Genomic DNA, 11,456 nt, shown 5'->3' with positions numbered 1-11,456 from the left:
GTATATAAAAAAGTTTCTAAAATAATTACATAAAACTTAGTTGTAGTAGAAATTAATTGCAGTAATTAAGTATTAGCCCAAGGTTAATTAACTCCCACGCTGTAGTAATGAAACTATTTTGCATAATCATGAAGTGATTCAGACCAGGTGACTGGCTAAATACATATATTTATGTAAATACAGATATTTACATTATTTTAACTAATCACAGTTCCTGTTCAAAGCTTAGCATGACAAAAATGGGAGACTTGAGGGCACACTTGAGTCACCTAAAATACTGCTGCAAAGAAGAGGAAAATAAACTCTTTTCCATGCTTGTAAATAATCAGAAACCAGAAAGGTTATTTAGGAGTAAGGAAGATTTAAATTACAAACTAGGGAAAGCAATTACTGTGGTAAAAATAGCACTGGAGTGAGTTCCTTGTACAATCTTCTCCACTGTTTTGAAGATCAGTTTGGGCAACCAGATTGAACTGAAGAATTGTTTTCTCTGAGTTGCCATGGTTTGTAAAGAGGACTTTTTGTAAAGGACTTTGAAGCTTTCTTCCAGCTCTGTTTTCTGTTATTTTTCTATGCATACATCAATTCTGTAAAACACTGCTGAAGTCTCTGGTCAGTAACATGCCCAGCCCCACTTCAGTGGCAAAGGAAATATTAGCAGACTCCAAGCTTGCTTTACTAGCAGTAAGTAAACAAAGTGTCACTCATAGATACGGCCTGAAAGTAGGAGCTGGACGAGTTCATGCCATGAGCAGCATCCAGAAGTGGCACTGAAGTGGGGAATAAGGGACACCACGTGCTTTCCATAGAACACGAGCAGATCTGGTGACAGCAGCCTGAGCTGGACACTGCTGCAGCCTCGCTGCCACCACTGCAGGCTGGGAGCTCTGGGAGGCAAATCCCCTGGAGACTGGGCAGCTGAAGGGTGAGGGAGCTGGAGATGCAGGAACAGCTTCCCTGGATCCATACCTGCTGAGAGAATCCATTTTCAAGGTCAGTGCAGTTCTTTGTTCATCTGGACTGGAGATTCCAGATGCCTGTGACTCATCTGGTATCCGAATAGTTAAAGGAAATCGCATCTACTCCAGCTGGATCTTCTCTACATAAACGACCCGTTTGGCTTGATCTGGTATTGGATTGTTTACGTAACTTCAGTAATTAACCACTATCAGCCTCATTAATGAAACATAAACCACCTCTTCTGCTCATTTATAAAGCATTTGTCAAACAAAACTCAAACAAAGGGCAGGATCTCAGCAAAGGAACAGCCCTCCAAGAGCTACTGAGCCCTGACTGCAGGGCACAGCAGTCACTTGGTTGTTGTTTTTCAGTAGAACTGAAGCAGAAGTGATGGCATTGTCTATTGCTCTTGGCTAACTTCTCCCCAAGCCATCTGAGATCTGTCACATGAGGGCAAGGATGCCTGGACAACTATTTTGGCCATTTCAGTACAAAATACTGATGTTCCAGCTCATTACTGTAAATCATTAAATGATGAAAGCAAGAGTCAAATACTAAACGACTAAAGCCCTCAGAAAACTAATTGCTAATTACAGTAATTGTTGTTCTATGTGAGTTAAAGGTTATATTAAAATAATTATTATATCATTACAGGGTTAAATCTCTCCTGTTGGTAAACTGTTCTAAGCAATATTAAAGAAAGATGAGTATTAACAACACAGATCACATATCAAAATGATCTAACCTGATCTTTACCTATTTTTGTGTCAGAGAAATAAAATGGTTCGGGGACATAAAATACACTGACAGACACATCCATGCCAAAAGTTTTGTGATCTGATACCTTGGATTTCCTTTCCAATTTGTTGAGGAACTCATGAAAAAATCACAAGTTTTCTGTTTTCTCTCTCTTCTATTATTTATCGACCTTCCAGGGGTTCAGAGATTGTTGTTGGGATTGTTCTTCATGGGTGTGGATGAGCCTCTCAGTCTGAGTGAGAGGCAGCACAAAGCCCTGTGAGTACTGATTTTGCCTGTTACCAGTGAACAGCTCCCATTTAGCACTGCAGAGAAGTGTTCATTAGTGGGAGATAATAGAATTACTCTTTGTTTTGCATCAAATGAATCAGACAAATCCTCATGATAAAATTGGATGAGAAATAACTCAGAAAATGGAAATTCTTGTTAAATTCTTAAATGCTTTTGTGGGATTAAAGGATGAAGTATCAGACCAGAGAAAAAGAACAATTTTGGTCTTTTTAAGCCAGTTTTTTTCTTAAGCATGAGGTTGTTAGATAAATTCATCTTGCATTTTCTTACAGGCTGGTGAGGCCAACCTTGAAGAACTAAACTTGATGTCAAATTTCAGTCCAAGAGCCAGATTGCCTTAAACTCACCTGAAAACCTCAGGATGGCCCACAAAATGTTAGTGTTTCTCCTATTTATTCTCTTAAGCTTAATCTGCAGTGCCTGAAGGCAGAGTAAGTAAAATCAGCCCATCCATTCAACCTTCACAAAGTTCCTGGGTACCCTGACACCTCCCCCTTTCAGTTCCCTCTGCCAAATCTGTTTCCCCTTGGCTGGAAGACCAAGATTTGTTAATAAAATGCTCCAGCAAGGCACAAGCTGAAAGAAAGCAAAGCTATTAATTAAGTCTGATTACCTCTAAAAAGTTGGTATTTCATAGGGAATACTCATAACTACAGGCACTGCAGTGACTGTACTTTGTAGGTACAGCAATGGGAAGCCATGACCTGATTTCCATAAAGCAGATCTTGACACTCTCTATTAAGCATTACAAAATAATTATAGTGGAATCTCTTGCTCAGCATTTTATCAGCAGTGGTCTTGCTGCTGAGAGACTGAACTAACTGCATGTATCCATTTATCAATGATAATGTTTTTCCTTTTTTTCCAGCCTGGATTCCATCTTGAGGACATTTGTTTTAACAGTAGAAAGAATATTAGACTCATAAATGTGAGTGCTGTGATGCAGTGGGTGACTCCTCAAGATTTATCAAAGCAAGATAATTAGGATGAACAATAAGACTGAGTTTCTTGGTAATAATTTTTGTCACAGGAAAACTCTGTGTTATGCCACGATAATCTGCCTTGAAGTATGGGCTGGGAAGTGCAAGGGGAGGATTCCTTTGGGCTCCTGGCCTGTGAGTCTGTGCTACACTTTCATTGAAGGTGATACCAGTGAAATTGTGGCAGTAGCTGAGAGCTGCCTTAACACTACCACTTCATTTTAGAAGCAAGCAGTCAGAAAGTGTTGGGGTGTGTGGTGTGAGAGGGGGCTGGTTTGCTTTTGAAACAGCTGTAGCTGCTGAAATAGTTCTGTTTTGAAGGAAGGACATTGAAATGAGAATTGTCACATTCCATTTTTAAAAACTTGTGCCCTGCTGCATCACCATGGGAAACTTGTGCTTTCAGGCACTTAACCACAATGTTTCTACCTGTCCTGACCACACTTACAATTAATATAATTTCACTTAAAATCCCAGAAGTATCCTAGAAATTTGCCCTTTATTCTTTTCTCTACTTGCAGTATCTAGATGTCACTCCATCTGTCACAGAGGTTGCCATTTGACACCAGTCTGTTCATAGAATCCCAGAATGGTTTGGGTGTGAAGGGACCTTAAATCCCATCTTGTCCTATCCCCTGCCATAGGCAGGGACCTTCCAGTTGCCCAAGTAGCTCCAAGCCCTGTCCAGCCTGGCCTTGGACACTTCCAGGGATGGAGCAGCCACAGCTTTTCTGGGCACCTGTGCCAGGGCCTCCCACCCTCACATGGAAGAATTTCTTCCAAATATGTAACTTGAATTTCTGCTCTTTCAGCTTGAACCCATCTCCCCTTGTCATGTCCCTCCAGTTCCTGATGAGGAGTTAGTTCCTCTCCAGCTTCCCTGTAGCCCCTTCAGTCTCTGGAAAGGGCTGTGAAGTCTTCACAAAACTTTCTCTTCTCCTGGCTGAACAGCCCCAGCTCTCTCAGGGGAGGTGCTCCTGTCCTCTGAGCACTTTTGATCACTTTTGGTCCATCTAGATTTCTTTTCTTTATGATTTTCCTACTGTTAGAAAAAGCCTCCTCAGCTGTACTCAGAATTGTTATGTATTTATCCCACCAGAGAAATACTATTTCTGATTTTCCAAAGATGGCCTGGAAGCAGTTTGGCCAGTTTGGGCTCTGCAGCAGAGTTGTTGTTCTGAGCATCCCAGTATTTTGCTATCCAGCCTTCAACTTCTCCTGCTACAACAGCCCCATGTTCTGTTTGACAAAATGCAGCCATGTGGTTAAGAGTTATTAAAAGCATTAAAACATTAACCTCTTGTAACCCCATTTTTCACTTTGTACACACACATAAGTGTTTAATCAAATCGAAGTTAAACACTAAAAAGTTTGAGAGGCCAAATTTATACATTCTATTTAGTTTACACAGAATTGATGTGATAAGCCAAAGGAATTACAAGGCACCCCTACTCAGAAATGCTCATCTGTTGATTTGTTTAAGCTCTGTTGCTACACACTTGAAGTTTTGGTGACAAGCATTCCCAGCATTTAAACCAAGGAGCTTTGTCCTACTGGGATCCGCTCTGTGTCCTGGCGCCACAGGAACTCTCTGCTGTCCCTTGGAGCTGGAGAAATGATTCCATGTCCAGATCTGCTGCAGAGGGGCTGAGCCCCAGCCCCAGGTGGGAGCACAGGCTCAGTGCAGTGTGGCAGTGCTGTCAGAGACTCTCATCTCCCTCATCCTGGAATTCTATTTCTGGAAGCCAGAATGCCACAGAGGAAATACAGATCCTGAAATGGCAGCCTGGTACAGCAGTGCAGGTCCTCACCTGTCCCTGCCTGTCCCTATGGGCAGGGAAGGCCAGGATGGCACCTCTGACATATGGAAAAGTGAGTGTTAAATCAGAATTATAAACACAAGAGCAGAACAGGACAGCAGTTCAGACACATCAGCTCCTGCAGAGGTGAAATGATCCTTCACACTGCTCAGACCGTGGGTTCCTCCAGCTGACTTTTACTGGTGCGTACTGGAATTCCCAGTGCCTCATCTCTAAATGCCCCATTGAGTGCCTGAATTAAGTGAAACCCCAGGGACCACAAATTTGGTTTCACAGAAATCCCTGTGTTAGATGAAGTGGAAAAGGGAAAAATGGCTCTGGCACACAGAGCTCGTTCCACTGAGCTGTGTCAGAGCTCTGTGAGCCTGCCCCGAGGCTCTGGGGGAATGGAAGCTCTGGGAGAGGCTTTGGGAACAGACAGGGAGCTGGAATAGGAGCACAGGGAGGCAGCAGCAGGTGCTGAGCTGCACACGAGGGGTCATGTGAGGATGTGGGAGTGGGACAGGGGAAACCAGCTGTGGCTATGGCTTAGGGGAGATGTGTCCATCCTGGGACAGGGGAAACCAGCACTGGCTATGGCTTAGGGGAGATGTGTCCATCCTGGGACAGGGGAAACCAGCACTGGCTATGGCTTAGGGGAGATGTGTCCATTCTGGGACAGGACAATCTTTACACTACTTGTTCCATAATCAGCATGGTCTGCACAACAGTATTTGTCAATTTTCCAAGTGTTCATGACTTGCCTATTAGGAAAAAGGAATTCTGATAAACTGTCTTAAGTTTCTAGTATCCTCTTAGAAGATGAAAAATAGGGAAGGACCAGAAGGTGAAATATGCTATAATCATGGTCTGGACTTTTATTTCCAAACTAGCGGAAGGATTACATTTCCCAAATTTGCAGAATAGCTCTCATACTTTACTAATTAATCTGATTCTGAGGAAATATTCCAACTGCAGCTGCTTACCCCGATCTCTTTTGCATTGTGTGCATGTTTTGAGATTGTTGCTTTTATAAAATTATCTCGTTCAGCACTTCTGCACCAGGCTTGATTAATTCTGGGATCATAAAGAACCTTCATCTGATAAAGCATCTTGGAGTTTTTTCATGTGTCTGTGTGGATAGAGATTTAAACTCGGAAGATTATTAGAATCAAAGGCAATCTTGCTAAAATATTATTGTTGAAAACATTGTTAATGAAGTCGCTGCTATTGAACAAAAAACTTTTCGGCACAAAGCCTCAAGGACACCCCGGATCACCAACAGTAGCTTCAGTTGGCAAACAAGAATCAAAGCAGCGAGTCAGCATTGCACAGCTTGTTATTTTGAGTGGCGGATGTTTACTGTTGGAAGGGACAAACAGCAGGATCAGATAAGACGGGAGCCCCGCAGATCCCGGCCGGGATTGATCGCGCTGGGAGGGAGCAGCCGCACAGATAAGCGGGACCCGGGGTCAGGGCCGCCGGCCCTCCGCAAACAGCCCGCGCCGAGCGGCGGCCGCTCGCTGAGCGCGGGGCTCGGGGGGCTCGGGGCAGGCGGCTTTGGGCCGCCGTGTGCCGGGGCAGCGCGGGCTCCGCTCGCCCCAAAACGCCCCAAACTACCGAAAGCGCTTCGAGCCTGTCCCGGGAGCGGCGGGGGCAGCCCCAGGCCCCGCCCCCGGGGCTTGGCCCCGCCCCCCGGCCCGGCCGCGGCGCTCTGGCGCCCCCAGGCGGGCCTATGGCGGAAGGCGGCCTCTCGCCCGCCCGCGCCTGCGCACTGGGGCGCCGTGGCCGCGGGCGGAAGCGGCGTCCCGGCCCCGCGGGTTCGCGTCCGCCCGCGCCCGGCGGCGGGGCCGGAGCGGGGCCGAGAGCGGAGAGCGGCGGCGGGGCCGCGAGGGACATGGGCCCGCCGCGGGGCTGAGCAGCGCCGCCCGCCATGAGCTGCACCATCGATAAGATCCTGACGGACGCGCGGACGCTGCTGGAGCGGCTGAAGGAGCACGACACGGCGGCCGAGTCGCTCATCGACCAGTCGGCCGTGCTGCACCGGCGCGTGGCCGCCATGCGGGAGGCGGGCGCGGGCTGCGCCGAGCAGGTGAGTGCGGCCGGGCCGACCCCCGCCTCTCGGTAGGGCCGAGGCGGCCGGACCGACCCCCGTGTCTCCTCGGCAGGGCCCGGGCCCCGCGGCGGAGCGACCCGACCCGTCCCGGCTGCGGCCGCACGTGGTGCTGGCGCAGGAGAACACGCAGATCCGCGACCTGCAGCAGGAGAACAGGGGTGAGCGGGACCGGGGGATGCTGGGCGCTGTGCGGGGCTGCCCGGCGGGAGGGTCTTGTCGAGGAGAGCAGAGGTGGGGCTGTGTCGCCTGTGGCGGGTCGCGGGTCTCCTCCGGCAGCCCCAGCGCAGCGGCAGCGGCCGTGGGGCAGCGCCAGTCCCGCCCGGAGCTCCTGTGGGGGTGCCGCGCGTGGCCCTGACCGTGCGCTGTGCTCTGCAGAGCTCTGGGTCTCACTGGAGGAGCACCAGGATGCGCTGGAACTCATCATGAGCAAGTACAGGAAGCAGATGTTACAGCTGCTGGAAGGGAGAAAACGTGAAGAGGCAGAACCAGTGTTGAAAGTCCATCAGGCTAATTCTGGGGTAAGGACCCCTGTCCCCTGCTTGCTATCATGCAATCTTTGTTCCATTCCTGCAGTGTCTGTGTTCCAAAATACATTTTCTCCAAATCTTGACTCTGTTTGCTGGTATTTTCTCCCCTGTTCCTTTCAGAGCACACAGGTTGTAACACCTGTTCCAGAGGACACTGAGGCACAACCCCTTCACAGCTCAGGTGGAGACTTTTTCTTTCGACCAGGTGGTGACTTCCCTGGGTTAAGCTTAATGTACCTGATCCTCTATTGTAAAATCAAAGATGTCCAAGTTGTTATCATTCCTGTTCAGTAGCTGTAGCAAAGAGAAAAAATCCCCTCCTAAATCCGTGAGCTGTATATGTTTAGTTCTTAAGAGATTTCACTCCCTGGTGTTTTTAAATCCAGATACTTTGTGCAGTGGCCCAAAGTGTCCCTTTGTACACGGTGGGCTCAGTGACTTCAGAGCTCTGAGATGTGGCTGCTGATAACTGCTGTCTGTTTTACACTTAGGTATCTAGTAACAATAGAATAACATTAAATTTCCATTTAAAACTTAGGAATTGTGTTAGGCATTTTTTAAAATGCATTTTTATCTGATTAGAGAATAGCAGGTTGGTTCAACCCAGTGACATCTCATATCTTGTAGTTTTTTCATTGGAGCTGGAGCCAGCCTAACTCTTTCTACATGTTTCTTTGCACTGTTATGTGGAAATTCACTGGTTCTCTTTTCTGAGTTGCTTAACTCCTCTGAAGGTAAATGGTGCAGCTGTGTTGGTTTCCAGTGCCTCCCTGAGTGTACAAATTGCTGTTTGTCGTGGCATTTGAACAGCTTTGGACAATGCAAAGCTGAAAAGGCTCTGAAGGAGCCCTTTGAGGAATATCCCTTGACTGTCTCAATTTCTAGGCAAAGTCTTCTGTACTTAAGATGAAGTCCTTGAGTTTCTTCCTCCCCACCATTTGAAAAACAGTCACAAACTTCTAATGTCTTCAAAAGAACTATATTCTTAGAACCATCTTCCTGTTTAGAAATATAATAGTTTAGAAAAATAATAATCTTTCTTCCCAGAAGTCTTTTGTGTTCTCCAGCTCTTTTCTGGATGCTCTTATTTGTTTACATACTTTCTGAATAATGGAGTTCCAGACTGATTTCTCTGCTCTGTGATAAATTTATCTTCCAGAGGCAGTAGAAAAACTATAGATACTTAAAGATACTCCATCCTGTCACATTATGTGCTGTATTGCTCTTCAAGCAGAAGCTGTTGCTCCATATTGGAATTTGTCAGTGTTTGTTCCATGTGCATTTCTGAGCTTCAGCAAAATGCATCTTCCAGAGGATTATAGCTGTATCTGATTCTGTAAAATCTGCCTCAGGAGGCTCTGCTCTTACTTCCTTTAGTTTGATTGCTTGATGTCTTTCTGAGATAAGGCTGTTTATTCCACACTTGAAATCTTTGCTTTTATTTTTGGTGTCTTTATAAATTCAGTCAGGCTTTTCTAATAAAGCAATATAAAATTTGCTGCCTACTAATCATGTTCACATGAACCTGAATCTGCTGTCTCAGACCTTGGCACACTTGAAATTACTTCCTTTTAAGTCAGGGTGCCTTATCTTGTTGGCTGCTGTGTCTCTATTCACTGTTTTTGCTGATAAAGGACTGCTGATAAGGGACAATAAGGTACAAGTTCTTATCCTTAAGTATACAAGGTAGAAAGGCTTGCAAGTGCTTGGGTGGAAAGGATTAAAATTCAAAACAGACAATCCAAAATCAGGAAAATGGAAGTAAGTGATTTAGGAGGGGTAAATTACGACTGTTGCATCAGCCTGGACTTACTGAATGTATTAATTTTATGTCTTTCAGGAAATTGAAAGTCAAATAGACAGAATATGTGAGATGGGAGAGGTGATGAGGAAAGCTGCTCAAGTGGATGATGAGCAGTTCTTTAAAGTTCAGGAGAAACTGGCTCAGTTGGAGGTAAGAACAGAGCCAGTTGCTGAAGATAAATTGAGCTTTGGGGGTCTCTGGACTTTCTCTGTGTTTTTTATATTTGTGTCAAGGACTTACAACACTAAAAATTTGGGGATGGGGTCAGGAAATGTGGAATATGATTATTCATTTTTAAGTTCTTATTATATTTATATATATAAAGCCAGAAGAATATAAACTTTAAATTATGTGGTTCCCGTGTGCCAGCACTGTATTAATGCTTGCATTACAAACTGTAATGTACAAACTTTATCTGTTTAAAGATAAACATCTTCTAACTACGAATTAGCACCTTTCTGTGAGAGCCCTTTAGTTGTGAATTAGCTCATTTCTATTGCAGCTAAAATGTTGCTTTTGCAGCTTGAAAACAAAGAGCTGCGTGAGCTGCTGTCCATCAGCAGAGAGTCCTTCGAGGTGGGGAGAGATCTGCCAGACTGTGAAGCTTAGGCCACAAAAACCTCATCTCCAAGCCTTCAGAGACTGTTATGAAACTACCTGACAAGGATTTGTTGTTTCAGGTGTTTCCTTGTATATTTGTTTTATCTTTAAAGTGTGTGGGCTGTTTTCTCTGTGTTTTTTCTGAAGTGTTGATAGCAAAAGCTTGCACCCTGCTCTTAGTACCTGCAGCACTCAGATGCTTAACACTGAAGTATTTGATGTGTCCTCCCTTGTGATGGTTCATTTCCTCTCCCTTTGTTATATTTTTATGAACTTTAGTTAATAATTCCAGCTGTGCAGATGGCTCTTAAATCCACCTTGTCTGTAGCTAGAGAACACAATGCAGGTTGTGATTATTGTGCTTGATAGAAGGAATAGGAGATGATTGAGAAAGCACAGTGAGAGGCAGGGATGTGCTCTGGCTGCACAGGGCAGCTGGGCTCTGCAGAGTGTGACCCTCAGTGTCTGGCTGGCCTGACTTTGTCCCCTGGCCACTGCTGAGGGCAGCAGAGCACTTGGAGGAGTCACTCCTATTCAGAGCAAACTTTACCTTGTTTTAGGGGTGAAGATTGGAGTTAAGGACCCTTCCTGACACACACATTTTTGAAGGATTAATCTTTTTTGATAGCTAGACCTGTCTCAGCCTTCCCAGTGCTCCCAGTTAGCAGCCAGCCATGCTGGTTGGTGTGCTCAGAGCCTGCCAGTGCACAGCACCTGCACATCAAAGCTCTTTGGCGTCCCACAAATTTGGGTTTAGGCAGAGGGAGTTCATGTCTGCATCAAAACCAAGCCAAACCACCTCCATACATAGAATTTTGGTGTCACATCACGGGTGAGTCTGGTGTTCCATAGTTACTGCAGCTCCTGTGCTGAGGGGAATTAGAGGTGCAGTGTTGTAGGAGTTTGTCAGTAGGGTGGTGTTTTTAATCAAACTTTTGTATAAAAGATTTCTGTCCTACCTGTGATCGAAGAATAATCTTCCAAGAACGGTAAACATCCCCTTTCCACTGTTAGCTTAAATTTTTAATGCCACTTTTTCCCAAATGAGACTTTTGATAGATGCAAAAGGTGACTCATTCTTGTGCTTACTGAGAGACAGTGAACACTGGAGGCATTGTGAACATTTGGAACACCCAGCAAGACAGGTAGATATAGGGAATTTCTGTACAGGAGTGCTCTTGTATACAATCCTTTTCTATTGGAAATTGTTCAGGAGGGAATAAAAAAACTCAATGGGAAATACTATCTCAAGTGTTTTCTGTTTTGTGAGTCCTGGGGGAATTCCATGTGTTCTGCATATTCCCAAACCTTTTGCACCTGAGTGAAATACTACAATGACCAAAATGTTGAATTTTTTGTTTTTTAAATTAACATCATCTGGAATGCTCTGAGTTTAGAGTAACATCCCTCCAATTGGGTCCTTGCTGTGCAGCCAGGAAAAAAAAAACAAAAAAACAAAAAAAAACCAGAAAATAATCAGCAATTACTTTGACTGAGTTTATTGTTAATTAATAATGAATATAAGCAAGGGAAGGTCAAATATGTCCACAGAATATCCTGAGCAGCCCTGGAGCACTGTCCAAACTCTCCTGGAGCTCTGGCACGTCGGGGCTGTGCCCA

The 11,456-nt window shown here is 45.3% G+C and overlaps 1 protein-coding gene across 1 annotated transcript; it reads left to right on the top strand.

The window, feature by feature from the left end:
- The first annotated feature begins 6,566 nt into the window (after positions 1-6,566).
- SIKE1 (suppressor of IKBKE 1) lies at positions 6,567-11,081 on the top strand. Its single transcript, XM_056511489.1, has 5 exons — positions 6,567-6,881; positions 6,958-7,063; positions 7,281-7,423; positions 9,273-9,386; positions 9,759-11,081. Exons 1-5 carry the CDS (start codon positions 6,723-6,725, stop codon positions 9,843-9,845), a joined length of 609 nt encoding a protein of 202 aa, XP_056367464.1. The 5' UTR covers positions 6,567-6,722; the 3' UTR covers positions 9,846-11,081.
- Positions 11,082-11,456: the final 375 nt, after the last annotated feature.

Source organism: Oenanthe melanoleuca, chromosome 26 (assembly GCF_029582105.1).
Source record: "Oenanthe melanoleuca isolate GR-GAL-2019-014 chromosome 26, OMel1.0, whole genome shotgun sequence".
NCBI lineage: Eukaryota > Metazoa > Chordata > Aves > Passeriformes > Muscicapidae > Oenanthe > Oenanthe melanoleuca.
Note: the sequence above shows the minus strand (reverse complement) of the source record. Positions and strands in the feature narration are given on the sequence as shown.

Coding starts and splice junctions, on each gene's coding strand:
- SIKE1 (XM_056511489.1), top strand. CDS start 6,723: ATGAGCTGCACCATCGATAAGATCCTGACGGACGCGCGGACGCTGCTG. Junction 6,882..6,957: donor GCGCGGGCTGCGCCGAGCAG/GTGAGTGCGGCC, acceptor TCTCCTCGGCAG/GGCCCGGGCCCCGCGGCGGA. Junction 9,387..9,758: donor AGAAACTGGCTCAGTTGGAG/GTAAGAACAGAG, acceptor TTGCTTTTGCAG/CTTGAAAACAAAGAGCTGCG.